The 27,389-nt window shown below is 44.9% G+C and overlaps 1 protein-coding gene across 1 annotated transcript in view; it reads right to left on the bottom strand.

Moving 5' to 3' along the window:
* Window positions 1–27,389, bottom strand: part of LOC144498835 (acyl-CoA 6-desaturase-like) — a 61,074-nt gene that overhangs the window by 12,978 nt on the left and 20,707 nt on the right. Inside the window, exons 3-9 of the mRNA XM_078220582.1 lie at window positions 14,503–14,700; window positions 8,990–9,091; window positions 6,660–6,785; window positions 4,818–4,878; window positions 4,651–4,727; window positions 2,512–2,609; window positions 985–1,081 (exon numbers count right to left, since the gene is read on the bottom strand). Of these exons, the coding sequence (XP_078076708.1) occupies window positions 985–1,081; window positions 2,512–2,609; window positions 4,651–4,727; window positions 4,818–4,878; window positions 6,660–6,785; window positions 8,990–9,091; window positions 14,503–14,700 (759 nt within the window). The remainder of the gene's footprint in view (window positions 1–984; window positions 1,082–2,511; window positions 2,610–4,650; window positions 4,728–4,817; window positions 4,879–6,659; window positions 6,786–8,989; window positions 9,092–14,502; window positions 14,701–27,389) is intronic.

Genomic DNA, 27,389 nt, shown 5'->3' with positions numbered 1-27,389 from the left:
TACAGACCTTCTCATTGAACCTTCACTGATGTGGCAGGCCAGGCTTCGTGATGACAATCAATCACAATTACAGTCTATAAAGCCATTTTAATGGTGGCAGCAATTTGGTGCACTTGAAAAAGCTGAATGCAATGATCATTTATGAAGTTACCCCATGTTGTGTCTGTACTGCTACAATTTAATTAATTTTGATATGAGCACAAGGTTTTCATGTACCTATGCCTAAACTAATTTAGGAGAGAATTTCCATTTACCTGAGGAGATGAAATGGAAGGCGGATGTATCCGTAAATTCATATGACCGGCCAGTCTCCCGCCATGATTCTACCTGCAGGCCATGAGTGGGTCATTTTTGTTCATGGAAGCTTGGGGATATAATGGTTATCTGCTCAGATATGGTGGGTAGCCCATTCGGCCAATTAAAGGGCCTGTTAAGACTAGTTCACAGGTGCTGACCGGAATTTTCCAGTTGGCATGTGGGATGACTGCTGAGCCCAAAACATGGTCGAGAGATGGAGGTAGCCATGCAGTGAAGACAAGGGTTGTCTCCATCCAGCTAGGAGACTCCTCCTGCCCCTGCCATACTCATAATGCCACAGCTGCAGCCGCTGACCATCCAGTGGAAGGAGTTGCCCCTTCACAATGATAGTCTGGCAACAGTGGCCTTTTTGAATTAAAAATTTTATGAAAGCTCTTGAGGTGCTCGCTCCCTTTACCAACTACATCAGCAGCACCTACTTCTAACGGTGGGGGTGCCAATCTTTCCATGCTCCTCCAGCCTTAAAAGCCTGCCTGCTGTCCTTAACTGGGTGGCCAATACACAGCCTGGCTCCCAATTTGCCAGCTGGTTAAAAATCACATTAGGTATCAGGCATCAACGTGACGGCAGGGTCCCACACCCAGAACAAAAATTCAGTCCTTAGTTTTCAAAGTATAAAATGACACAAAGAGCTTAAAGAAGAGTCTAAGGCCAGCTGAGGGTTACCTGCATACTGAGCCAGTCCTTGTGCTTTTCATCATCAATGTTCATTGGAATATGATTCATCTGGGTCACCCATACAAACCAATGGCTCTCTATGAACCTGCAGAGAGAACCAGAAAATGGCAGGTATCAACAGCTACCAAAATGCTTCAAGTGCGGATTCATCTATATTCTGTTCAGAACAGTCTGAACTGGTTAAACAGTTTCTTGGAAACCTCTTTTGGGTGCTCCTTTTCCTTTTAACAGTATAGACTGGACCTGAGAACATTTTCCCTCCAGTTCCTGACCTTTCCAATGTTTTTTTCCCCCCCTCTCCTGAAAAAGGGACCTACAGATTCCTAAATGGCCACCCTTCCTATGTGAGCTTAGACACTACAAATTGGCAAGCTTCAAAAGGCACCCCTGCCAAGCTTGAACCTGTCCTCAACCAATATCCGCACACAAACATTTTCAAGAAGGATTGGTAGATAGCAATCATGGGGGGGGGGGAAACCTCATTAAATCTTCTACTGCCTTTTGCACAAAAAGTTGTTTCTTAATTTCACTCCTGAAAGATCTGGTTCCAAGTGTTGGACTATGGCCCTGAGATCTAGCCTCTCCAACTAAAGGAAATATATTTTCTCTATCTACCTGTTTGTCCTCCCTAACATCTTGCAAACTTTGATCAAATCACCCCTTAACCTTGTAAATGGGGGAGCAGGTAAGATGTCATGCAGCAGCTTGCCCTTTGACCTATTCAGGCCCTGTGTGGTCAATTAATGGCCATTTGGGATCTCATTCCGCCTCTGCCTCTAGAATACGTGTAGTAAGGGAAGGCGGAAGGAAGGCCACCTCAAGTCTTTAAGGCAAGGGGGGAGTTGAGCAAGGAATACTTTTCCTCCCAGTAAAACTCACCCCATGGAGTGAAGTCATAGATGCAAGCGTTGGATTGTCCACCCACTAATAGGGAACGTGAGCTGGGATTAGACTGTCGTGAGACAGGTTAGTTTTACCCTACTGTTGATAAAAAGTTTTGTTGCAATAGTAATCCTGCTCAGTACGAGAGGAACCGCAGGTTCAGACATCTGGTCTATGTAATTGGCTGAGGAGCCAATGGTGCAAAGCCACCATCTGTGGGATTATGACTGAACGCCTCTAAGTCAGAATCCCGCATAAAAGTATGATTGCACTGAATGAAGGGGTTAAATAGCCCACTCCTGTTTCTATGTTCTTATACAGAATCCTCCAAATTGATTTCAGTATGAAAGAGCCCATTCAAACCAAGTGCTACAGGAATTGAGGATAGATGGGACAGTTAAATGTACAATTGTATTACCAAATAATCCATCACTCAAATCATAGGCAGAGGCTATGGAGAAAAGGAGAGGAAATGTGTCCCTAATATATTTTTAGCATGAGTTACATCCCTTCCACCCTGTTCCTGAAGTCCTTCCCAACCATTTAAACATGGTAACACCTTGGGCTATAATCTTAATAACATCAGTGACTGTGACTGCAACAAAAGGTAAAATTCTTCCCAATTGTACATACCTGACAAATATGACGAAGAGTATAGAACCAAAAAACCCATAGAAGGGGATGTAGGTGTTGAAGTAGCGGATGTAGTATGTTGTTGCCCAGGCAAGATCCTGTAGAGTGGAGAAGCAGAAGGGAATGTGTTAAAGGCACTGAGGTATTATTACATAGAAACATAGAAAACTACAGCACAAAACAGGCCCTTCGGCCCCACAAGTTGTGCCGAACATATCCCTACCTTTTAGGCCTATCTATAACCCTCCATCCTATTAAGTCCCATGTACTCATCCAGGAGTTTCTTAAAAGACCCTATTGAGTTTACCTCCACCACCACTGACGGCAGCCGATTCCACTCGCCCACCACCCTCTGTGTGAAAAACTTACCCCTAACATCTCCCCTGTACCTACACCCCAGCACCTTAAACCTGTGTCCTCTCGTAGCAGCCATTTCCACCCTGGGAAAAAGCCTCTGAGAGTCCACCCGATCTATGCCTCTCAACATCTTATATACATCTATTAGGTCTCCTCTCATCCTACGTCTCTCCAAGGAGAAAAGACCGAGCTCCCTCAGCCTATCCTCATAAGGCATGCCACTCAATCCAGGCAGCATCCTTGTAAATCGCCTCTGCACCCTTTCAATCTTTTCCACATCCTTTCTGTAATGAGGCGACCAGAACTGAGCACAGTACTTCAAGTGGGGTCTGACGAGGGTCATATATAGCTGCATCATTATCCCCAGACTCCTAAACTCAATCCCTCGATTGATAAAGGCCAGCACACCATACGCCTTCTTAACCACCTCCTCCACCTGCGGGGCCAATTTTAGAATCCTATGGACTCGGACCCCAAAGTCCTTCTGATCCTCCACAGTACTAAGAGTCTTTCCCTTTATATTGTACTCCTTCATCCCATTTGACCTGCCAAAATGGAACAGTACGCATTTATCTGGGTTGAAGTCCATCTGCCACTTCTCCGCCCAGTCTTGTATCCTATCTATGTCCCTCTGTAACTTCTGACATCCCTCCAGACTATCCACAACCCCACCAACCTTCGTGTCATCGGCAAACTTACCAACCCATCCCTCCACTTCCTCATCCAGGTCATTTATGAAAATGACAAACAGCAAGGGTCCCAGAACAGATCCCTGGGGCACACCACTGGTGACTGACCTCCATTTAGAAAAAGACCCATCTATACACTCTCTCTGCCTCCTTTGGGCAAGCCAGTTCTGGATCCACAGGGCAGCAGCCCCTTGGATCCCATGCCCTCTCACTTTTTCTAGAAGCCTTGCATGGGGGACCTTATCGAACGCCTTGCTAAAATCCATATAAACCACATCTACCGCTTTCCCTTTGTCAATGTGTTTCGTTACATTTTCGAAGAACTCCACCAGGCTCGTAAGGCACGATCTGCCTTTGACAAAGCCATGCTGAGTATTCTTGAGCATACTAAACCTCTCCAAATGCTCATAAATCTAAGACAAATACTAATAAATATAAGAGCTATGATCTAGCTCTGTTATCTTCACAACGTAAAAGTTCCAGATAATGCCACGCTCAAGTTTTACCTTATGCTATCACTTCCGTTCAAATTGTTATCATCTGAAGCATTTTTTGGGGGCTGAAATTTGGGATTATCGAAGGGCGAAGGGTGGGTTTTTACTGCTGGAGTCAATTGCCAATGTAACCATGTTCCACCCCGAATGCTCAGCTCTTCTCCTGGGCAGAAATCAAACTTTCCTTCCTCCCCGGGCCCCGACATGCCAGTCTACCGTGGTTCTCCAGTTACATATTGCACAGTATCTCTTCAGAAACAAGAAAAAGCTGACGCAATCCCAATGTACTGCACTATGCAGCATTTGTATACCCAGAATTCCCTGTATAACTAGCTCCCCAACACAAGAAGTGCGAGTGCCAGGCAAGAGGTAGTGTTTCCTGTCAGGAAGACAGCTCCAGACACCTTTGAAATTTCTTTTACACATGCCCCACTGGCTCATTCCAGGAATGGGCAGTCACCGGTCTGCCCTTTCCCTCAGATGAGGGTTGAATGAGGTGCAGGAAAGGCAAAGGGGACATATAGAATTTGAAGTGGGGGGTTGGTGGGAAGCGGGTGAGGGAAAACAAAACCTTGTGTGAAGCATTCTGATTTACTTACCACCCAATCTCGACGGGTAATCATGGTCATCATTATCTGAATGTAGAAATACACCGGAATTAGCAGAGGTGGACCAACTGAAAGAGAAAGCAATAAGTGATACCACACCAGGAAACAACAGGCACAACTGACAGCATCGCAATGACTGATCAAGCAACCACACTTACTGAGGAAAAAGTACTCGTGCTGATAGTTGTAAGGCAAATATTTGATCTTCCGTTTTCCAAACTACAAGAGGAAATAGGTGGAATTAGGTTATCACCTGCACAAGGCCATCAATACACAGCACTGTAAATCCTTCACAGGAACCGAGGATCCATTATTCTGTGTAAAACTATTTCAACATCTTGATTAGTATCTAACCCACAACTTCTTCTCATGTATCTATTGTTCTATAAGAGATAAGATTGCAGTCCCACATTGCCAAGAGGGAACACATCAAAGATAGAGCCACAACATTAGTCCCTGATTCTTCACCCCATGCTGCCTGTAACAAGCATAAATTCACAGAATATCAAATATATACAAACACACTATCCACACTTTTGATTGGGTTCAGCCTGTGAACTCACTCCCAGGTATCCACTATTCTATATATGACCATCCGAACCCTTTTATCAATTCCTGGGCAGTTGAAAGTATTTGGAAGGAGGAGGAAAGTATCCCAATACCTCCAACAGCTCCGTAAGTCTGTTATACCTGCCTCCTGCCATCAGTGTCCCCAGTGCTTTTCCTTTTAAGGGCCCCACGCACTCCGGACATACGCTCTTAAACCTTCTTCCGTTGGGAAAAAGAGACAAAAGTCTGAGGTCACGTACTAACCGACTCAAGAACAGCTTCTTCCCTGCTGCCCTCAGACTTTTGAATGGACCTACCTTGCATTAAGTTGATCGTTCTCTACACCCTAGCTATGACTGTAACACTACATTCTGCACTCTCTCCTTTCCTTCTCTATGAACGGTATGCTTTGTCTGTATAGCGCACAAGAAACAATACTTTTCACTATATACTAATACATGTGACAATAAAAAAAATCAAACAAAAAAAAAGTCATTCAACTGAAGAGATGCAGGGACATTTACTGCTTACTTACTATCATTTCCACACTGGGAGACGGTCAGTGAGCAGATGGTTGCTGTCACCGCCAAACAGAGCGGAGGCGGTCATTTGTACAAGTAACAGTTTGGCAGAGCCCACCCCCATCAATCTTGGTTTCTTTCATTTTCCAACCTTTGATCACCTGAGAAGTGGTGGTGCAGACAGCAACCAGGTGGAATTCCTGGCCATGCTTCCAGTGAGCAATGCGATTGGGAGGAAAATCCACATCTACAATTCGCTTGCGGCTGTTATTCTACATTTCTACATATTGGCAAGAACTTTCCGGCCATTCACACCGGCAGGATCCTCCAGTCCCACCGACGGTGGACCCCTGCCATGGATTTCCAGGCGGCGAGGGGTGCACTCAACGGGAAACCCCATTGAAAACAGCTGGACTAGAAGATCCTGGCACTAGCCAATGGCGGGTTGCCTCCGCTAGCATGAAACACTGGTGCATTGCATGAAAAATCCCACCCATTAACTAATTACTTGAACCCCTTGATTGGATTTTGCACTGTTACCCATTCCTGTGGATCTGCTACTCTTTACAGCTGTATTTTCCTCTGGTTACTAGTGTTAGTGAGAAGAGAGGTTTGACAATAGAAAATGTCCAGTTATAAACTAACACTGAGTTAGTCTTTGGCTCTTAGGGTAAGATTCCAGCCCACACGATTTGCCCCTCTTCCCCGAATTCTTATTTCATTGTTCCCACTCTATCTCATTTCTTTCCCGGGAACTCCTCGCCTTCCCTGGGCTTCCTTCCCCACTTCAATCCATAGTCTTGCAACACAAGCTTGGCATCATGTAGTCAGTGATCCCTGGATTACATCATCTTTACTTTCCAACCTCAGTCTTGTCCTGCAGTATGGACCTTGGCCCTTCACCTGGGTTTCTCAATAAAGATAAATTACCTCCACGGGCTGGGTATCTCCCAATACAAACACTTTCAGCATGTTCACATCAGGGTCCTTATGAAAGATGTTAGGCTTTGCATGGTGCTGGAAGTGTCGATGATTCCACCAGTTTCCAGAAGCCCCCTTATAACAGAGATACAGTATTAAGTAATGTACCAAAAACATGGTGATCCCTACTCCCTTTAATATTGTCATCAATCTGCTTCAGATTAAACCCAGTTCTTGCATGAGCTTCAAATTCTCCCTCAGTCATCCACACGTTTCAGAATCTCACTCAATTCTCACTAGTGCCTCGCACTTGTTAACAATCATTTTCAGCATTTGATCTCTGACAGGATCCCCTCTAAACAGCTGGCAAAATTGCAGCCCATTTCTTTCCAATTATACTTGGGCACTGCTGTGCCACAAATATGAAACTATCGTGCCAGTGAACAGTCTCGAGTTGGCAGAGACAATTTGCTGGCTCCTAAGGTGCTGTCGGGGGTGCGGGGGGGGGGGGGGGGGGGGGTGCGTGCGTGGAATAAAAGTTCGATAAAGCTATGCAAATCCTATCTCCAATGTTAAAGTTAGGGAATCATAGAATCCCTACAGTACAGAAGGAGGCCATTCAGCCCATCGGGTTTGTACCAACCACAATCCCACCCAGGCCTATTCCCATAACCCCACATATTTACCCTGCTAATCCCTCTGACACTAGGGTCAATTTAGCATGGCCAATCAGCCTAATCTTTAGACTGTGGGAGGAAACCGGAGCACCCGGAGGAAACCCATGCAGACACCGTGAAAATGTGCAAACTCCATACAGATAGTGACCTGAGGCCGGAATTGAACCTGGGACCCTGGCACTGTGAGGCAGCAGTGCTAACCACTGTGCTGCCTAACTGGCATACTACTGTGGCACTGTGCTTAGCACTGCTACCTCACAGCGCCAGGGACCCGGGTTCGATTCCTGGCTTGGGTCACTGTCTTTGCGGAGTTTGCACGTTTTCCCTGTGTCTGCGTAGGTTTCCTCTGGGTGCTCCGATTTCCTCCCACAGTCTGAAAGACGTGTTGGTTAGGTGCATTGGCCATGCTAAATTCTCCCTCAGTACACCTGAACCCAGAGTGTGGCGACTAGGGGAATTTCACAGTAACTTCATTGCAGTGTTAATATAAGCCTACTTGTGACACTAATAAATAAACTTTTAAAAAACTTTTTGACTTTCCTTTAACAGCAGAAAGAGTGAAACCCAGTTATGGAGTTCCCGAGCAATCCAGTCAAACTTTTTAACCGTGGCTTTGCACAGGTCCTCCGGTATATTGCAATGGGTGTGAAGCAGAAAAATTGAGAGCAACAAGGGAACAGTCTCGCAGGTTACATAGCAGTTTACTGCAGCATGAAATCAAAACTTTTTCATAATTGCACATTAAGAAAAACAAAGTGCTGGAAATCTTAACAAAAACAGAAAATAATGGAAACAGTCACCAGGGTGGTCAGCATCTGGGAAGCGAGAGGGGACAAGTCAAGATGGATGAACTGAATTTAAAAAGAAATTGAATATAAGAAAGGGAGCAGAAAACATATATACTTGACACAGGGGAAAAAATAGAACATCTAAACTGCTTAAATGGAGAAAAGGTGATGGTTAAATGGCAGAGTTATATCAGGAAACGACAATAGGCATAAGGAGAGAAATCAAAGAAATCGAAGACAGAAAGAATAACTTGGAGAGATGGTGGGTAGGCAGGTGAAAATGGACACATGAACTGACAAAATGAAGCATGGTCCAGTAACTCAGGATCCTGAAAGGAGTGAAAAGTAAGTGTGCATCAATGGGGGGTTAAGCAGAAATATTGCGAGACTGTATCCTGGGGGTGGTTTTATTGCTCCAACTTCACTATCATTGGGGGCCGACAAATGATCCCATTCCAAACACCAACCTGCTCCTTCCTGGGGCTGGAGCTGAGGGTTTGACATTGGAAAACTGTGTTATGACAAAGGGTTTTCACAGCCCAAATGTTAAAATGGTCTGTTTCCTCCACCGATGTTATCCCACCTGCTAAAGGTTTCCAAAGGTTTCTGACATTAGTTCACATTACTGCAAATAGGGGAAATTGACCTGACCTGAAATACCAGATCTGGTATCAATAAAGCTGAAATTCCTCTAGTTAGCTTCAGAATCAGCAAGAAAAGTAACTTCAGTCCCAATATAATTGTAGACCATGCCAATTTGTTGTAGGTCTGTTGGAATAGACCAAAGCTAACCCGGCAGTTATTCCCATTGTTTTTTTAATTAGCTGCTTTGTCTTAAGAGTATCACCCCCACCAACTCCAGCTCAATGTTTACCTTCATGTGACCTATCAGGAACTTGTGTAACAGGTGGTTCCATCTTGACCTCCGAAACACAGACAAGTGTCCAAAGTCATGTTGAAGCCAGCCTGATTGAGCCTGCAATCCAAAAAGGAGAAAAAAAATATAGGCACAGGAAAATAGATTTCATTCCCTTTACTGTTTTGCAGAAATACAATCAATGGCCCTCGCCAGGTACAGTACAGAGGCTCACACCACAGCTTCTAACCAATTCAGCCAGCAAGAAAACTCAGCATTATTTCGCGGGAGTCATTTTCCCAGCTCACTGCAGAGGCACCATTTTTAATGAAGGCTTGTGATACCTGCGAACATACTGCAGATGCCTGTTCATCAGATGTAGGACCGGTGCATTGTTTTCAAGAGGAGAATTTCTCAGTATTTGTACCCAGGGGATATTGGAGAGTCACAGGGGGGCTCCCCTCGCTCACAAGGTGGAAGATTAGAAATCCCCGCAGCTACTCAGCATCAGGAATTCCCAATATAAGTTGCTCAGGGGGTGGCCATGAGATCTGTAGGAGTCTCATTGAAATTCACTGAGTTATTTATAGAATATTACACCACAGAAGGTAACACAACAGCTCACTGCACCATGTTTCCAAAAAGAGCTACCTACTTAATTTCACTCCCTTGCCGTTTGTACAGGCTGTTTTTTTCCCTTTTTCCAAGTATTTATCCAGTCCTTTTGCAAAAGTCATTATTGATTCTGCTTCCAGCTCAGTTTGTGGTAGGCCATTCCATTGACAGCCCTCTGCAAAATATATTTTTTAAAATTCTCCTAGCCTCCCTGTCTACTTAGCGGAATGTTTTCTAGTTACTGACGCTGTGACCGAAGAAATAGTTATTCTCTTTGCTTTAGCAGAATCCGTCATAATTTTGACCAATTCCACTGACTTAATGGGACCCTGATTTGTTCATATTTAGTTGTGCCCCTGGTTGCTCGAGGCAGTTGCCTCATCCACTTGCAAAGTCCTGCAACTTAATATCAGAGAGGATCAGGATTTGAGCGGGAAAGTAACCTGCTCAATTTTAACTATCAGGCCGGAGGGAACAGGCCAGCTAAAAATCAGCTCTTGTGTTTCTTTTATTAAAACACTCCATGGGCTGAATTTGCGTCTGGGCACAGGAGGTGCTTTTTGGTGTGTAAAACAACCCATTAAGAAGTGTTTAAAATTATGAAGGATTCTAGTAAAGCAAATAACTATTTCCACGGTCACTGCGTCAGTAACCAGGAAACATTCCGTTAAGTACAGGGAGGTTAGGAGAATTTTAAGAAACGTATTTTGCCGAAGGCTGTCAATGGAGGGCACGTCAGGCTGGATTTTATGTTCCCAAATCGGGCCCCTGCCCCTCCCCCCACCACACCGATGGAAAGGTCAGTCTGATGACTCATCACACCAGTCTCCAATAATTCGGAAGAGGCGCAAGCGCCAAAATTTCAGCCCGCCCGCCATTTTGAAATCATGAATTAACCAGCTAATTAAACTTGCTAACAACCCAACTGTCTGCTATTTTTCATTGCCCGCTACATTTTCCTGCCATCAGATGTCAAAAGGCTTTGGAATCTTTTAAGTCAGCTTTAATGAGACAGCACAAAGCCAGCAGAAAAGGCTTGCTGCTGGGACCATGATTGAATGTACGATTGGAGTTTAGAAGAATGAGAGGTGGCCTTATTTAAACACAAGACCCTGAAGGGACTGGAATAGAACATAGAATTCTTATAGTGAAGAAGGAGGCCATTCGGCCCATTGAGTCTGCATTGACTCTCAGAAAGAGCAGCTTACCCAGGTCCACCCCCCACCCCGGTCCCCCCGTCCTGTCCCTGTACCCTTGCACATTTACCATGGCTAATCCAGCTAACATACACATCTTGGGATACTAAGGGGTAATTTAGCATGGCCGATCCACCTATCCTGCACTGTTGGTCTTTGGACTGTGGGAGGAATCTGGAGCACCCAGAGGAAATCCTTGCAGACATGGGGAGAACGTGCAAACTCCACATAGTCACTGAAGGCCGGAATTGAATCCGGGTCCCTTGCCCTCTGAAGGCAGTAGTGCTAACTGCTGTGCCACCATGCGGCCCCCAGGATAGGATGGATACCCAGAGGACATTTACTCTTGTGGAGGAAACTAGAACTCAGGACATAGTTTAAAAATAAGAGGTGACCCTTTTAAGACAACGATGAGGGTATTTTTTGTACTCAAGAGGGTCATTAGAGTGTGGAATTCTTTTTCCCAGAAAGTAGAGGAGACCGAGCCTTTAAATTTATTCAGGTTAGGTCGATTCTTTTTAGGGCAATGGGGTCAAGGGTTACAGACAGAAAAGTGAAGCTGAGACTACAACCAGATCAACCAAGATCTTATTGAATGGCGGAGCAGGCTCGAGTGGCCAAATGGCCTTCTCTTGCTCTTAAGTCCTATGTTTCTAAAAGTTGGGAACATTTTGAAAGGCAAGTGTAAAATATTTACACAGCTTCTGATAAGAATATTAAGTGCTGTATTGTAATACAGATGTATTTTTAGTGCAGTGATTCATCATCGGGATATGTCCTTTAAAGGTAAGTTAACCCTTGCATTGATCAGCACTGTGTATTTGTTCATTAGCATTATAATGAAGAAAGATGCATAATGCAATGAAAAATATAATATATCCTCTACTGTCAGTTTTCTTTTGTGCTCTGATTTAACTGGACTGCCAGGTCTGACTGTTTTATAAAAAAACTACTTTTACAGCGAGAAACATTGCCCTGCACTTGCTCTCCCTCCATTGATTAGCAGGCTCCCTGCTTTGGAATGGAAATAGCACTTGTCCTGTCAATGGAGCTGGAAGCTTTTATTATGACAACTGCCCCATTATGAATGCTTGGCTGAGTTTCAAAAGCTTCAGCGCAGCAGGAAGTCTTATTGACACTTTTATGAGCTTATGTACATCTTGATATGAATTTCTGCATGTTTATAAACCTAATAGGCATTTTAAAAATTGCAAGATGTTTTTCTCTTTCTATTTTTTTGATGATAGTGTGTTTGCATTTTATTGTTAGAGGTTTAATGTTTCTTCAATTGTTTTAAAATAATTCCCTTTGCTATTGCATAGCCCCTGAGGAATGTGCATGCTGCATACTGGGTGAGTAGCTATGGAGGATACAGGCAGGCATACAGGTGGCATGACTAACCCGAGAGGGCATGGGTCTCAGTGGGTGAGTGTTGGAGAACTGAGGTAGGCCTTCTAACTGGCCTGCCTCCGCACCCTCACTCCTCATACCCTCCATCACAACTCACAAAATGCACTGCAAACTTGACTCCTAGTGAAAGGACAAAAATGGCGTGTGAAATCACACACGGGTCGGATATGCAGACTGTGAGCTGCCAAAGTGTGCAGGTTGGTCTCTTCCAGTCCCAGACCTCAAAAAAACTATAGTGACTTTGTTAGATATAACTTCCTTTTGGAATTCTGCACTGGTTAACCATGGCTTCCTTAGAGAGCATTTGCTTGAATTCACATCACGAACACTTGGTCACTTTACACCAAGTGTAGGGCTAGAAAAAGAGAATGTGTCGCTGATTGAATGAAGCTGAACCCCCTAGGATCTTGGAACATGCTTAGCGAAACTCTGTGTCCACATTGGGATTTGCCAAACTCCTTGGCTTCAGGATTGTTAACTGAAATTTAACTGAAGGGATTATCCTTAAACTGAACTTGCACAATGAAGAAAAAGATAAAACATAGACTCAAAATGGTAAAATCAGGCCCCAAGTGCCGAATCCAGGCGTCAAATAGATCCGCGCCTGGAATCCTCTTTCCAGCGCACCCATACGCATTTTGCCAGCTCCGGTCCGATTCGCGCTGGTAGACTGGTAGTTTACCAGTGATGGTGTTTCCCTTTACAGGCTCAGCTTGGTCCTTCTCCAGTGTCTCTTCTTGGACTTGTACTGATCTTGTAGCCGGTTTTCATGCGGATCCTCTGTGGAATCGACCGGTTCTGCTTCATCTTCTTAGCGAGGAATCGCTTCATCCTGAAGGTTTTGTGGGATGGCATGGCCGCACGTCCACTCCGGCAGGAGGGATTCGTTCCTCCGGTGGGGAGGAGGGATCGCCCACAGAGTGGCGGCGGATCCCCCTGCCCCCTCTCTCCCCACCGATTGGCCGCAGACTGGCAGCGGAACCGCCCCCCCCCCCTCCCACTCCTCCTCTCCCCCCCCCCCCCAACCAACCAACCAGAGGATGACCTGGATCAGAGAGCCGTTGGAGGCTCTGACCCTGCTCTTCGGAAGCTGCAGCGACGACTTTTGCGGATAGCGAAGAGCATTGTCAGGCAATACAGCAGGATATAGATAGGCTGGAAAATTGGGCGGAGAGGTGGCAGATGGAGTTTAATCCGGATAAATGCGAAGTGATGCATTTTGGAAGAAATAACATAGGGAGGAGTTATACAATAAATGGCAGAGTCATCAGGAGTATAGAAACACAGAGGGACCTAGGTGTGCAAGTCCACAAATCCTTGAAGGTGGCAACACAGGTGGAGAAGGTGGTGAAGAAGGCATATGGTATGCTTGCCTTTATAGGACGGGGTATAGAGTATAAAAGCTGGAGTCTGATGATGCAGCTGTATAGAACGCTGGTTAGGCCACATTTGGAGTACTGCGTCCAGTTCTGGTCGCCGCACTACCAGAAGGACGTGGAGGCGTTAGAGAGAGTGCAGAGAAGGTTTACTAGGATGTTGCCTGGTATGGAGGGTCTTAGCTATGAGGAGAGATTGGGTAAACTGGGGTTGTTCTCCCTGGAAAGACAGAGAATGAGGGGAGATCTAATAGAGGTGTACAAGATTATGAAGGGGATAGATAGGGTGAACGGTGGGAAGCTTTTTCCCAGATCAGAAGTGACGTTCACGAGCGGTCACGGGCTCAAGGTGAGAGGGGCGAAGTATAACTCAGATATTAGAGGGATGTTTTTTTTTTTTACACAGAGGGTGGTGGGGGCCTGGAATGCACTGCCAAGTAGGGTGGTGGAGGCAGGCACGCTGACATCGTTTAAGACTTACCTGGATAGTCACATAAGCAGCCTGGGAATGGAGGGATACAAACGATTGGTCTAGTTGGACCAAGGAGCGGCACAGGCTTGGAGGGCCGAAGGGCCTGTTTCCTGTGCTGTACTGTTCTTTGTTCTTTTGCAGATTGCTTACAGCGCGGATGCAGAACAGGCCAGAAGACAGTAAAGTGGGATTTGGCGGTAGGGTTGGGCGCGCGATTCATTAAGTCAATTTAAGTGCATGCCGGACCCGCGCCCGAATCGGGTGTCGGTAAAGCCGCAACCTGTTCAGAATCGGGTGCAGATTGCGGTATAGGCCCGACGCCCAACCTTACCACGATTTCGCGCCCGGTTTTGGTCAAATCGGGCCCATAGTTTGTCACCTTGCCCCAATTCAGTATTCGTTATGTTGCCCAGATCCTTACCCTTCACTGATCTGATTTATGTGGTTATGGTTGGTTCTTACCTGTGAGGTTGCCAGGATTAAGGCAGTAAGGAGAGTTGGAATCCAGCCAGTCCCAAAATATGACAGTGTCAACCAGCCCAGAAACTCTAAGACAAAGAGGTGACCAAGGTAGAGGGAGAAAAACACCACGTCTGGTTTAAATAGTTTCATGTCCTCTGCTGTCTTCCGCAAGGCCCGAAAATCTTCAACCAACTCAGCCTGAAATCAAAGGAATGAGAGTTCACTGAATCTTCAGTGACCACACTGTAATCAGTTAGATGTCAATACTGAATGTGCCACTTTCCCCAATTATACTAACACTGGAGGAGTGCTGATTCATCAGCAGTAGGTAGTAACCATCAGGAGCTTTCCTTTCCCATGCTTGACCTGATGCCATGAGAGTTCAAGGGTCTGTAGTTAATGTTGAGGACTCCCAGGACAACTCCCTCCTGCCAGTGGACAGGATGTACCGAGGAATGATGGTGTCTGGTATTTGTAAGATATGATTCTGAGACTTTGGCCATGTCAGTCTGTTGCTTGACAAGACTGTGAGACAGTTCCCTAGCCCCAGATGTTAGTGAGGAGGACTTTGCAGGGTCAACAAATTAGAGTTTCTCATCATCATTTCTGCTGCCTCGGTTGATGCCAGATGGCCATCCAATTTCATTCCAGTTTCATTCCTTTTTAATGACCCTAACTTAATCGCCATTAAGAGCCAACCAAATAGTCTGGAGTCACATGTAAGCACAGCAGACTTCCTTCCTTAAGGGGCATTAGTGAACCAGATGGGTTTTTTAAAAAATGACAATCGAGAACTGTTTCATGGTCTGATTAGACTTTTAATTCCAGATTTTTATTGGATTCAAATTTGAACCTGGGTCTCCAGAACATTATCCTGGGTCTCTGGATTATTACTCCAGTGACAGTACCACTATGTCACTGTCTCTCTTATTATCTAATAGTCCAAGTTAAGTAATCAAATTAATTTTAAACATAAAAATAAGTATTAATAAGGCTTGTGCTATTTAATTATTATTTAATACATGTAGCTTGATAATTTTTACAGGAAATATCTTTAAATTATTTGTGGACTGTATAAGATTCACATACTCCATCTCAAAATGTGCATCAGTGTCAACTTCAGAAGCACCCCCTATTACAGCATTAACATTCTTATCCTGTAGTTTCCTTAAGCAAGATAACCAATTTAGTTTTACGTGCTATCATATTACTGCAGTGCATGGCTCCTGCCTGAATAAACTGGGTTGGTACAGCTCAAATCCAGCTGACAGGGGGGCCTGTAGAGCCAGCTAACAAAAGAACCCAAATTCCAGGCAAGTGTCCAACTCTATCCCCTAAACAAAACAATACAATTCACTGTAAAGAATTGCTCCATCACAGTACACATGTCCCTTTGTTAAACAGCAGCAAGGGGATCCAGGCAATGATTTCACTTGGTGCTCACACTGGTTTCAATGGAAGTGTCAACATGTGACTCCTGGTGAGATTGAATTCAGTGAAACAGTTTAGATAGTGCACAGAGATCTCCTCACTGGGCGATTGTTATTATTTTTTCCTGGGATTTGGGCATCACATATAGATCAGCATTTGTTGTTCATTCCTAATTGCCCTTGAGAAGGTGGTGGAGGCACCTTCTTGAACTTCCATGTGGTCCATGTGGTGTAGGTTGGGGGGGAGTTGTTCCAGCATTTTGACCCAGTGACAGTGAAGGAACGGTGACATAGGCTGGAATTTTACCACCCCGCCCACCATGGGAATTGGAGCGGGCGAGGGGTGGAGATGGAAAGGACCGTTGACCTTGGGCTGAAATTTACAGTTTCGGGACAAGCGAGATCGTCAAATCCCACTCATAGATCCAAGTTAGGATGGTGTGGGGCTCGGAGGGGAACTTGCAGGAGTAGTGTCCCCATGCGTCTACTGCCCTTGGGCTTCTTCTAGGTGGTAGAGGTCATGGGTTGGGAAGGTGCTGTCAAAGGAGCCTTACTGAGTTGCTACGGTACATCTTGGTACAAAATACTGCCACTGCGCATTGGTGGCGGAGGGAGCGAATGTTTTAAGGTGGTTGATGGGCTGCTGATCAAGTGGCCTGCTCATGTGTTCAAAATAAGTTAAAAGGACAGAATTTTATTCTAAAACATTAACTTAAACATTTGTCCAACGCGTCACACAGGATTCTATTTAGACCTGAATTTTAAAGTTGACAGTGTTGTCACTGAGCCAGTCGGCATGAATATGAAGCTGATGTATTGTGAAATCAATATTATTTCATAGCTAACAGTGACACCTGGCAGACTGCACTGTTCACTCAAAATGTATCACTTCCAACACAAGAAACGTTGGGCTCAGGTCTCCCTCCCTTTCTGTTGGTGGTAAGACACTGTGGCATGAGCTAGCTTTCTCCTTTCCATAAGATGAAGGATCGGGAATGGCACACTTCCTTTCTCAGACACTTTTTCGATTTCAGCATCAAGTATCTCAAGGTCATCTGCAGGTCAGTTAGTTGCAGATTTAAATCTATCACAGAAATGTATCTCAGTCCCAATCTCAGAACAGCAGCCACTACTGCACCAGGCTGGCATTACCATCCTTAGGCCTACAAGTGCTGATTTTGTAGACCTGTGCTCACTAGCAATTGGATTCAGATTGGCTAAATATGTTTCAAACTGGATCCTTACAATCACCAGAGGAGACCTTTGCCTCATCATTGTAACAAATTCAGGTGCTACACCTGGAAGAGGAGTGTCTAACCCACCCCACTGTACCTGTCTCCCCATGCTTGCTTCCTCTAGCCTTTATGTATTCTGAGTTCTGTTGAAGTAATTCTCTCCGCTCCACTTAACTATCATTCTCCTGATCAAGACATGAGATTGACACTGTTGTCTCAATATCAACTTTGACCCATGCCCTATTACAGCAGCAAGAACACATTGATTAAGAACGGGATATGCATAGGGGGTGGAGGCTGGAGGGAGGATGGGTGGGGGTGAACGTGTAGCAGAAAAGACAATTCAAATTAAGATGGGTGAATGGTTGAAACAAAACTTGGATTTTAACATCTTCTAGACTGTAGGATGCAGGAAAGAAATTCCAAAGATTTGAGCTCTAAAAAAAGGAATTAGAGTATAATGTACTTAATTGAATGGCTCATTGACTTTCCTCATCTATTGCCCTCAAGTCCACTCGTGAATCTCCACAGAATAGATTCAGATTCTCACTCTAGCTTTCAGTAATCATAGAAACCCTACAGTACAGAAGGAGGCCATTCGGCCCATCGAGTCTGCACGGACCACAATCCCACCCAGGCCCTACCCCCACATATTTACCCACTAATCCCTCTAACCTACGCATCCCAGGACTCTAAGGGGCAATTTTTAACCTGGCCAATCAACCTAACCCGCACATCTTTGGACTGTGGGAGGAAACCGGAGCACCCGGAGTAAACCCACGCAGACACGAGGAGAATGTGCAAACTCCACACAGACAGTGACCCGAGCCGGGAATCGAACCCAGGACCCTGGAGCTGTGAAGCAGCAGTGCTAACCACTGTGCTACCGTGCCGCCCCTTTCAAATTCCCCCCAGGCTTGGTTTGATATTTCTTCAATTATTTTCTCCAACTTGCTGCCTGCATGAACTCCCCTATTCTCATCCTCCTCATCGGTTTCCTCATTGCTTGCCCAGTATTCCACTATTGGCTTCAGCTGCTACGCTCTCACCCACTGAAATTCCTTCTCCAAACCGTCTCGACTTTCAAAACCCTCCCGTTTTAGAGTTTTGTTTCCTCTTGCTCAGGCATTGCTTACTTCTTTGCATCCTGCAAAGTGCTTCAAGACCTCACTACCCACGAGAAACATTAACTTAATTGTTAAAGCACTTCAAATCGCGTACATTGAAATCACTGCCTGGGCAAGTGCTGAATTTTAGTTTTAAAATGAAAGAAACTGGATTAAAACTATTCATCGGGAATGGAGAGCAGATCCACTTGATTAACCTGTAAACGTAGGTAATTTAACACAGTATAGAGTAGTACTGAGGAAGGAGTGGATTGACATATAGAGGTAATGGGACAGAGTTCAAAACCATTACAGTCCAATGAAACAAAAAGTCTCCTCCTCCTCTGTGCTGTCTCTAAGGATCCAGTTTGAAATACTGTTGTTTGCTCAGGCAGGTTTTTGGAACATGCTCTCCAACATGTTCTAGATGGGAGAGTATCAAGAGAATATAATTCCACATCTAACCCAATTAACCAATCTAATTCAAAGTAGTGCAGAGGGAGCTTTACTTTGATGCAAATTCACGTGTGTGTGATCTTCACACACTTGGAGCCAAAAATGGAAAACACTGTCGAATCCCGGCACTGACTTTCTTGACTTCAATGTGCACAGGGTAAAGCCATGTCCTGAAAATGAGCAGGACCACAATGACTGGAGTGTTGGCTTCTATTCAAACAAGTGTAGACTGTACTTCACAGCACAAAAGGAAGATCAAATTCCTTCTGGTATTGTACAAAACCCTTTCCAGGTGAAGTAGCAACCAGAGTGCAGAATTACCAATATCATTCATTCGGCTTTGATAAGGAGATACCAGCCTTGTACAGTGCAGCCGTGGAACTTGCAGATCACAGGTAACTGGAGCCTCAATTCATGCCTTATTCTTATTTGTATGCTTTTCTATGCTACTGAGCCTCTTGTTATGGTATCACTGTTCCACTTGGAACAGAGAAGAACTAGACTTACTGTCCTCGTTCCCAGAAGCTAGAAACACCTCATTACAGTGCACTGAAATTCAACAAAAAAAAGTGCGTGGGTGCAAAAAAAAACAGCACTGCCAAACATTGCTCACTCAGTTATAACATTTTAATACGGTTTTTCACAAAGAACTTTGTTGGCATGTATGGACATGCCAATGTGCTGCAAAACAGGTTGTTAGGAGGCATTTCCATACTCACTATTCTGTGCAGGAAGCTCCCAAGCATGTATGTGATGTTTCAAGAGATACAGTAGGATGCAAGAGGGCACCATCTTTCCTGAATGTTATTGAACACAGTTCAGAGCAGTGCAGGGTGAAGGAGTGGATTGACACATGGAGGTAAAAGGGCCAGATTCAAAACTAGCACAGACCAATGAGAAGAAAAGTCTATTGCTGTGCACTGTGTTAATTCATTAACAATGTGTTCTCATGTTAGTGGCTTTACCATAAAGGCTGTTGTGCCCATTGCAAACCTGGTTTCCCTCCAGCTCACGGAGCAGTATGCTGGTGTTAGGTTGGAGTGTTCCTTCCCTCCTTCTGCCACCTCTTGCTGGAAATCCATTTCATGCCTTGGTTCAGGATCTTGTGCTAGCACAAGGGCAAAGTAGATATCTTTGTTGTGCATTTAGTTCTGAGACTGGAATGAAGCTGTGTGAACACATTTTATACACATCAAGCTTATTGTGGCTTTGCTGCTATTAAGGAAAGAGCTAAACGTCTTTCTCTCCTTTTCTGTGTCAAGTTTACCAAGACCTCAAGATACTGATAGAAAAGGAAAAACCGGGAGAGATGCTCTTTGTGGTTTCCAATCAATGCATTTAAGATCCCTTCTTAGACATACAAGGCTACAATATCACACTGAGGAACATCACCACCATTATCTCACTAGTCAGTTATAGATAATTTTGTTAATTATTCCTTTCTCAGGGTAACAAAGCTAATACACAGAATGGACAGCGCAAGCCCTAATCCACCTCCATTCCTGCTCCAAAAAACAATTAAAATTCAAACTGAATTCAATTCACAGTCTCCACAAGAGAGACACATTAGATCCAAGCTGACAAAAACAGGCATTTCACCTGATCTTGGGCTTGATCCTATGCTTGATCTCAACCAAAAGGTCAGTTAAAGATGGTAGGTTGAGTGACTTAAATCCCTGTAATACGGTGTAATTTTGCCATGCAGCTTGGAACATGGTGACACTGCAATCACACATTTTATGGTTAGTTATATTGTTCAAAATGCTAGTTATGAGCTGTTCCTGGCATTGGGCAGCTGAACAAGGACTCAAACGCACACCGTCAATTATCTAACAATCAAATATTGACTGAGAAGGGAGGCAGGTGAACAGGATCCCTTTAGGTGCTGGAGATGGCTCCATAATGGCACACCCAATGCTGAGCTGATCAGAAATGAGACAAGCCAGGGGCAGCGCGGTGGCACAGTCGTTAGCATTGCTGTCTCACAACGCCAGTGACCCGGGTTCAATTCCTGCCTTGGGTCACTGTCTGTGTGAAATTTGCACATTCTCCCCATGTCTGTGTGGGTTTCCTCTGCGTGCTCCGGTTTCCTCCCACAGCCCAAAAATATGCGGGTTGATTGGTCATGCTAAATTGACCCTAGTGTCAGGGGAATAGCAGGGTAAATATGAGGGGTTATGGCAATAGGGTCTGGGTGGGATTGTGTTCGGTGCAGACTCGATTGGCCGAAATGGCCTCCTTCTGCACTGTGGGGATTCTATGATTCTAAGCCTGTGAGAAAGGTTCCACATTCTGGCACTGTATCCCAACACACATGGTTGACGATTAATTATCCAAACTGGCACATTAATGGGCCTGGAGGGGAACTCTTAAATCTAGGCCAGAGATCCTTTCCACAAACATCCAGATAATGCTGAACATATGTATGTTCTCACCGGATGGCATTGAAAATCTTGTCACCATTCCATGCTGGTAAGCTGTAAAGTTTTAGCTGGTCAAATATCAGCACTATGTCAGACCTGCTTGGGAATGCTGAACACTTGTATCTTGCCAACACACACGCAAGATCAAAAGCAAAATATTGCTGATGCTGGAAATCGGAAATAAAACCAGACTCAGCAAGCTGGCAGCAGCTGTCGAGAGAGGCGCAGAGCTAACATCTCAGGTTGCAACCTTTCATCAGAAATCTTTGCTGAAATGTCATCAACTAAACTTGTTACCCGTTTGCTTCTCCACAGATCTTGCCAGATCTGCTCAATGTTTCTAGTATTTGATGGTCCTTTGGATAAGTGAAGGGGTTGGGCACCGAATTGTTCATGGTGCAGGTTTTGCTGTGGCGCTTTAAGGATCCAAATTTCCTTTTGGAATTACAAATACTGTTTCCACTTTATCTCTCCTGCTTGTTACATCCTCAAAAATCTCTGATAAATTTGCGAAAGGATTTCCCTTTCACAAAACCGTGTTGATTTTGCTTGATTAGACTGGTTTTCTAAACATTATGGGGAGGGTGGATTTTTACTTCCGTTTTTGGGGCACAGGATCAGGAGCGGGAAATCCCACAGGAGTCCCAAAACACGGTTTACACCGGCAGGATTTCCCATTCTGATTGTCCCTATCACCACCACCACCAATGACATAACAGGAATTCTGATGTTGATTGTCAAAATCTCCATTTGAATGCAATTACATTTAATGATCAGGTCTTTATGTCTGATCGTCTCCCCTCCACCCACGTTGGATTGTCCATTCAGGTGGTGAATCACGACGTTCCCCCGCAACATGCAGCTGGTGAACAGAACCCGCTGGAGAAGTACAGGTCAGTACACCCCTAGGGGGAAAAGGTTCAAGCCCAGGCAGTGCTGGAACAGTGGAGGTTGGGGGGTTTCTATTATTATTTTTTTTTAAAGACTTAAGTTGCTGGAGGAGCAGGCTCAATAAGATGTCATGGGACGCATTATTTTAACATTAAAATAGAATCATAGAATCCTACAGTGCAGAAGGAGGCCAGTTGGCCCATTGAGTCTGCACCGACCACAATCGCACCCACGCCCTATCCCCATGCATTTACCCTGCTCATCGCCCTGACTCTAATGGGCAATTTTGCATGGTCAATCCACCTAACCCGCACATCTTTGAACTATGGGAGGAAACTGGAGCATCCGGAGGAAACCCATGCAGACGCGGGGAGAATGTGCAAACTCCCCACAGACAGTGACCCAAGCCAGGAATCGAACCCGGGTCCCTGGAGCTGTGAGGCAGCAGTGCTAACCACTGTGCCACCCATTATTTTTTCTACCATCCTAAAAATACAGCAGAGGAATCTGCCTTTGGAGCCAGCGGCTTCCACAGTTTCTCGCACCTGTTGCGCCACCCTGCCTAAAAACAAAACAATTCTGCCCAGTGTCCCCTGCCAACACAACTTGGCCGCCAATTCCCATCTGCACCGGGTCTGTGTAGAAATCAAATGATGTCACTCCAAAAGCATTTTCTCTTCGAAGGAAGCAAGGGGAGCAGGTTAGAAAGTAAGGAGCTGCACGGCTTATGTTAAGAAATAGCCTAGGTGGAATCAGTTGGCTCAGACAGTGATTATGAGTGCCAGAGTATGGAAAATGGGTGTACTGATGAGTAATTATAGGATTGTGTACCCTTAAGCTACCAATCTGTGTGCCTCCATGTTCTGCTGAAATGAATTGGAAATTGAGAGAGAGGCAAAATGGATTCGAGATTCTCTATCCGTCGATTTACACACTCATTTAGATCTATCCCACAAACTTTGAGAATCAGTTTGAAATGCTCTTCAAGTTAGTGACTTTTAGCTGCTAGTTATGCAATCACATCATGGAGTAAGACGCCAGGGGTGGGATTTTCCAGCCGTGCTACGATTCCCGTGGTGGGCGGGATGGGAAAATTCCGCCCCAAAACTGTGCATGCACAGTGTTGGCAGCATCGCAGCCCTTTCTAAAGGTCCTGCGACTGCTTCCTTAGATCCAGCATTTTCCCAATGACAGATGTTAGACTAACTGGCCAATAGTTTCCCACTGTCTCTCTCCTTTCTTGAATAGAGGCATTACAATTGTGGTTTTCCGATCTCCTGCTGAACAGAGGAATTAGGAGCAGAAGTCGGAAAATTCAGCCCTTGGAGCCTGCTCCGCCATTCAATCAGATCATGGCTGATCTCTTCCTGGTCTCAATTCCACCTCCCCACATCCCTTTATTTTATCAGAAATATATCTATCTCCTTCTTGGAACCATTCAACAATTCAGGCTCCACCGTGATATGGGGCAGCGAGTTCCAAAAATTCACCACCCTCTGCAAGAAGTTGTTCCTCCTCATTTCAGTTTTAAACCTACTGCCCCTCAACCTATACCTGTAACCTCTTGTTTGAGATTTCCCCATAAGGGGAAAACATTTGGTCTTCATTTACTTTATCAATCCCTTTTAAAATCTTATATACCTTGATCAGATCCCCTCTCATCCTTCTAAAGTCCAGCGAGTAGAAGCCCAAACTCTTTAATGTCATATGTCAACCCTTTCATCCCCGGAATCAATCTGGTGAACCTCCTCTGAACTGCCTCCAATGTCACCACATCCTTCCTCAAATAAGGAGATTAAAACTGGGCACGATACTCCAGATGTGATCTCACCAACACCCTATACAACTGCAACAACACTTCTCTACTTTTATGCTCCAGCCCTTTGCAATAAATATTAACATCCCATTCCCTTTTTTATTACATGCTGCATCTGCATACCAACTTTCTGCGATTCTTGATCATAGACACCCAGATCCCTCTGTCTGGACACATTTTGAATCAGCTTTCCATTTAGGTAATAATTTTCCTTTCTATTTTTTCTGCCAAAATGGACAAACTCACACTTATCCACTTTAAACTCCATCTGCCAAAATTTGGCCCATTCTCCTAGCCTATATCCATCAGTAAAATCTTTATATCTCTTCACTGCCTGCTTTCCCACCTATTTTAGTATCATTCGCAAATTTTATTACGTTACACTCTGTCCCTGCTTGTAAATCATTTATATAGATCTATATCATATAGAAAGGGCCAACTCGATTGGGAGTTGAGAGAGACAAGCCCCTGAAACCTCCATGCTGGTCCAGGAGAGGTTTACACAGGTTGTGTTTGGGGCATCTTTTAAAGATGGCAGCTCAATCTCAGCTCAGCCAGGCTTTGCCGGCATGTTGAAGCATTGTCCCACTGCATGAAACGCGTCCCCTTGATTTTTTTAAGCAGTGTCGTAAAATCCTGGTTTTCTCGCCAGAAACAACACTCTGCCATTCTTTGGGAAGATTTCTCCCAAGTTTCTCACCATCATCTCATATCCATTCTGCACTCATCCTCCACAAATGCTGTTCCTATATCCCACATACTCACAACTCTCTGCTTTCTCTCCTTGCAAGAGAAGAAGCAACAGAACTCCAGGAAGAGGTGCAAAAGTAGAACTGGCCCTCCTCTCAGAGTCATACTGACCACTGCAGAATAAGGTAATGGAAATCAGCAGAGTGGTGGAGTGCATGAGCAGTGGAGATGGGTCGATACGGTTGTGGGGGTGGGGGGGCTCCCCAGATATGTGGTGGCAGAATAAGATATTTCACTGCCACATGGCATACAACACTCACTCATGTTGAATTGATGTCAACAGTGACTGGAATGTGATCACCTGCTCAGTGATGACTTTGAATCTTTTCCCCTTGTCCGTTTTAATTTAGTAATTCCATCTTCCATGGTTCCTTCATGCAGCAGCTGATGTCAGGAGGAGTTCTCAGAAAAGGTCTTGCATTCTGAAGAAGCATCATAGCACACCCTCCACTGGCTCAGATGGATACACTTTATTGAGGCCTCCAAATATGTTGTCACAAAGGTGAGCACACATCACAAGTGTAGTAGCGGGGTCTGGCATGTACAAAGTTAAAGTGGGAGTGAGTACAGTAGCTCCCCTCACAGTGATGCAAGAAGGTACATGACCCAGACGCAGGGTCAATGCAGTGTTGAGCAGAGACAGGTTAAGACCTAAGCATGGAGATAGTTCCTAGCCTGTACCCTCTACTATACTTGCGTAAATAGCTTGACTTATTAAAAGCGACTTACAGTTAACCTACTGAAGACAATGGAGACTTCTTCAAGAGAAACCATTCTGTGACTAACACCCTCCCAAGAGTAAGTGAGCAGCAACAAGTGTCAGAGACAGAAGAGTGGCGAGTCCGTGGAGAGAACAGGACATTCCAAGCTAAGTTGAACTCGATGCAGATGCTAAGCCTCACAGATCAATGGAGACAAGTATTCTAGAACAGCAACAGAAAATATGAGACACCCAGTGATGACGCAAGGAGTTCACCTATATCAGAAATATCATCACGGCCTTGGGTCACTGTCTGTGTGGAGTTTGCATCTTCCCCCTGTCTGCATGGGTTTCCTTCAGGTGCTCCGGTTTCCTTGCACAGTCCAAAGATGTAAGGATTAGGTGGATTGGCCATGATCAATTGCTCCTTAGTGTCCCAAAATGTGTAGGTTGGGGAGATTAGCCATGGTAGATTTGCTGGGTTATGGAGATAGGGCTGGGGTGGGTCTGGGTGGGATGCCCTTTTGGAGAGTCGGTGCAGACTCGATGGGCCGAATGGCCTCTTTATGAACTATAGGGATTATATGGTTCTATGTTTCACTTGTGCTGATGTCCACCTCCATGGAAAGAGCGGCCTCCTGGATGGAGAATCAGATGCATGAGGCAACTGATTTTACTCACTTTGGCCATTCAGTGCTCCAGCAGTTGCAGCAAAATGCCCTGCAGCTCCTGGTTAGCAGGGAAGTGTGAATGGGCCACAAGACGGAAGATGGAGGAAGAGCATATGAAAATGGGGTCTCTGCTCAAAGCGCTCCCACTTCAATCATCTTTACCCCTCATGCTGATTCTTGGCCAGATAGATAAGTCGGCCCCTGGATAGATGCAGGTAGGACAGTTTTGGACCAGATCCACCTGGCCTCCAGAATCCAAAAAACATCAACCATGAATAATTCAGTTGTCAGAGCAGGAACTTGAGCAGCCTGACTCAAATTCTGCTGAAGACATAGGGGTAACACCAAGAGAAAGTAATAGGAAAGGAAGAGAAAGATTTTGTAGTTTCACAAGGGAAAATACTTGGGTGTTTGCAAATCTGTCACTGTGTCAACATTAATGAACCTTAAACTTTAACCTTAAACATTGTTCATTAGTCACCCTAACCTATTATTGCCTCGCATCCTGAGTAGCTGTGTTCGGACCGGAGTAAAAGATGAGCAATTGGTGTCAATGAATTGGAAAGAATATTGACCATAATAATGAATTATGTTGAGTGGAAGGGTGGGAGGACCCAGTGGATTGACCATGTTTGTGCCATATAGTATCACCGATTCAAATTATCCAAATTGTGCCTGTATGGGCTTCTCACAGGGGGCCTGTCCAAATCAGCCTGCATCTCCTCCTCCTTCTCCAAAGGTGCAGAGTGGTCATCACTTCGATCCTCCTGTTGTACTCTGTTGTACAAGGTACATCAGACCACCATCATGTGGGACACCTTTGCTGCTGCATACTGAAGGCACTTGCATCATATCTTCAACAACCCAGTGGCTTGCTCAATAACCACTTTCGTGCTCATGTAGCTCCAATTATATCTTTCCTGTCCAACAGTTGTGTAGGACTCCTCACAAATGTCACCAGGCAATTGCAAAATCTTGCAGATGTCACCACCAGATTCCTGAAAGGAAACAGATGAATAAATTTGAGGGCAAGTCATTCAAGGCTGTGGTGATCTTGACAGCCACTGGCACTGAATGCGATCTTGTTCCTGGAGACCAGCAACCACCTGCCGAGAAAGTTTGAGACGACAGGGGTACTGTTACTCAGTCTTGTCTAGAAAGCCAATCCTCTACCTGTATTCTGAGTACTCACCACCTTACAGTTGGAGTTGTCTTTATCTCCTCTGTTCTGTGGAGCAGTAGGTTGCTGAGGCAGCTGCTGTCATTGCCGGGATTCATTTGAGTCTTGAATTGCAACAGTACTTACTATGTGTCTGATCTGGCTTGCCATCGTCACGTGACTCTGCCATGAGGCAAACACTGTAGGCTGCCATTTCTGATCAGTTCAATAAAGTCTCACTGAGACAGAC

Source organism: Mustelus asterias, chromosome 9 (assembly GCF_964213995.1).
Source record: "Mustelus asterias chromosome 9, sMusAst1.hap1.1, whole genome shotgun sequence".
In the NCBI taxonomy this organism is placed as follows: Eukaryota; Metazoa; Chordata; class Chondrichthyes; order Carcharhiniformes; family Triakidae; genus Mustelus; species Mustelus asterias.
Note: the sequence above shows the minus strand (reverse complement) of the source record. Positions and strands in the feature narration are given on the sequence as shown.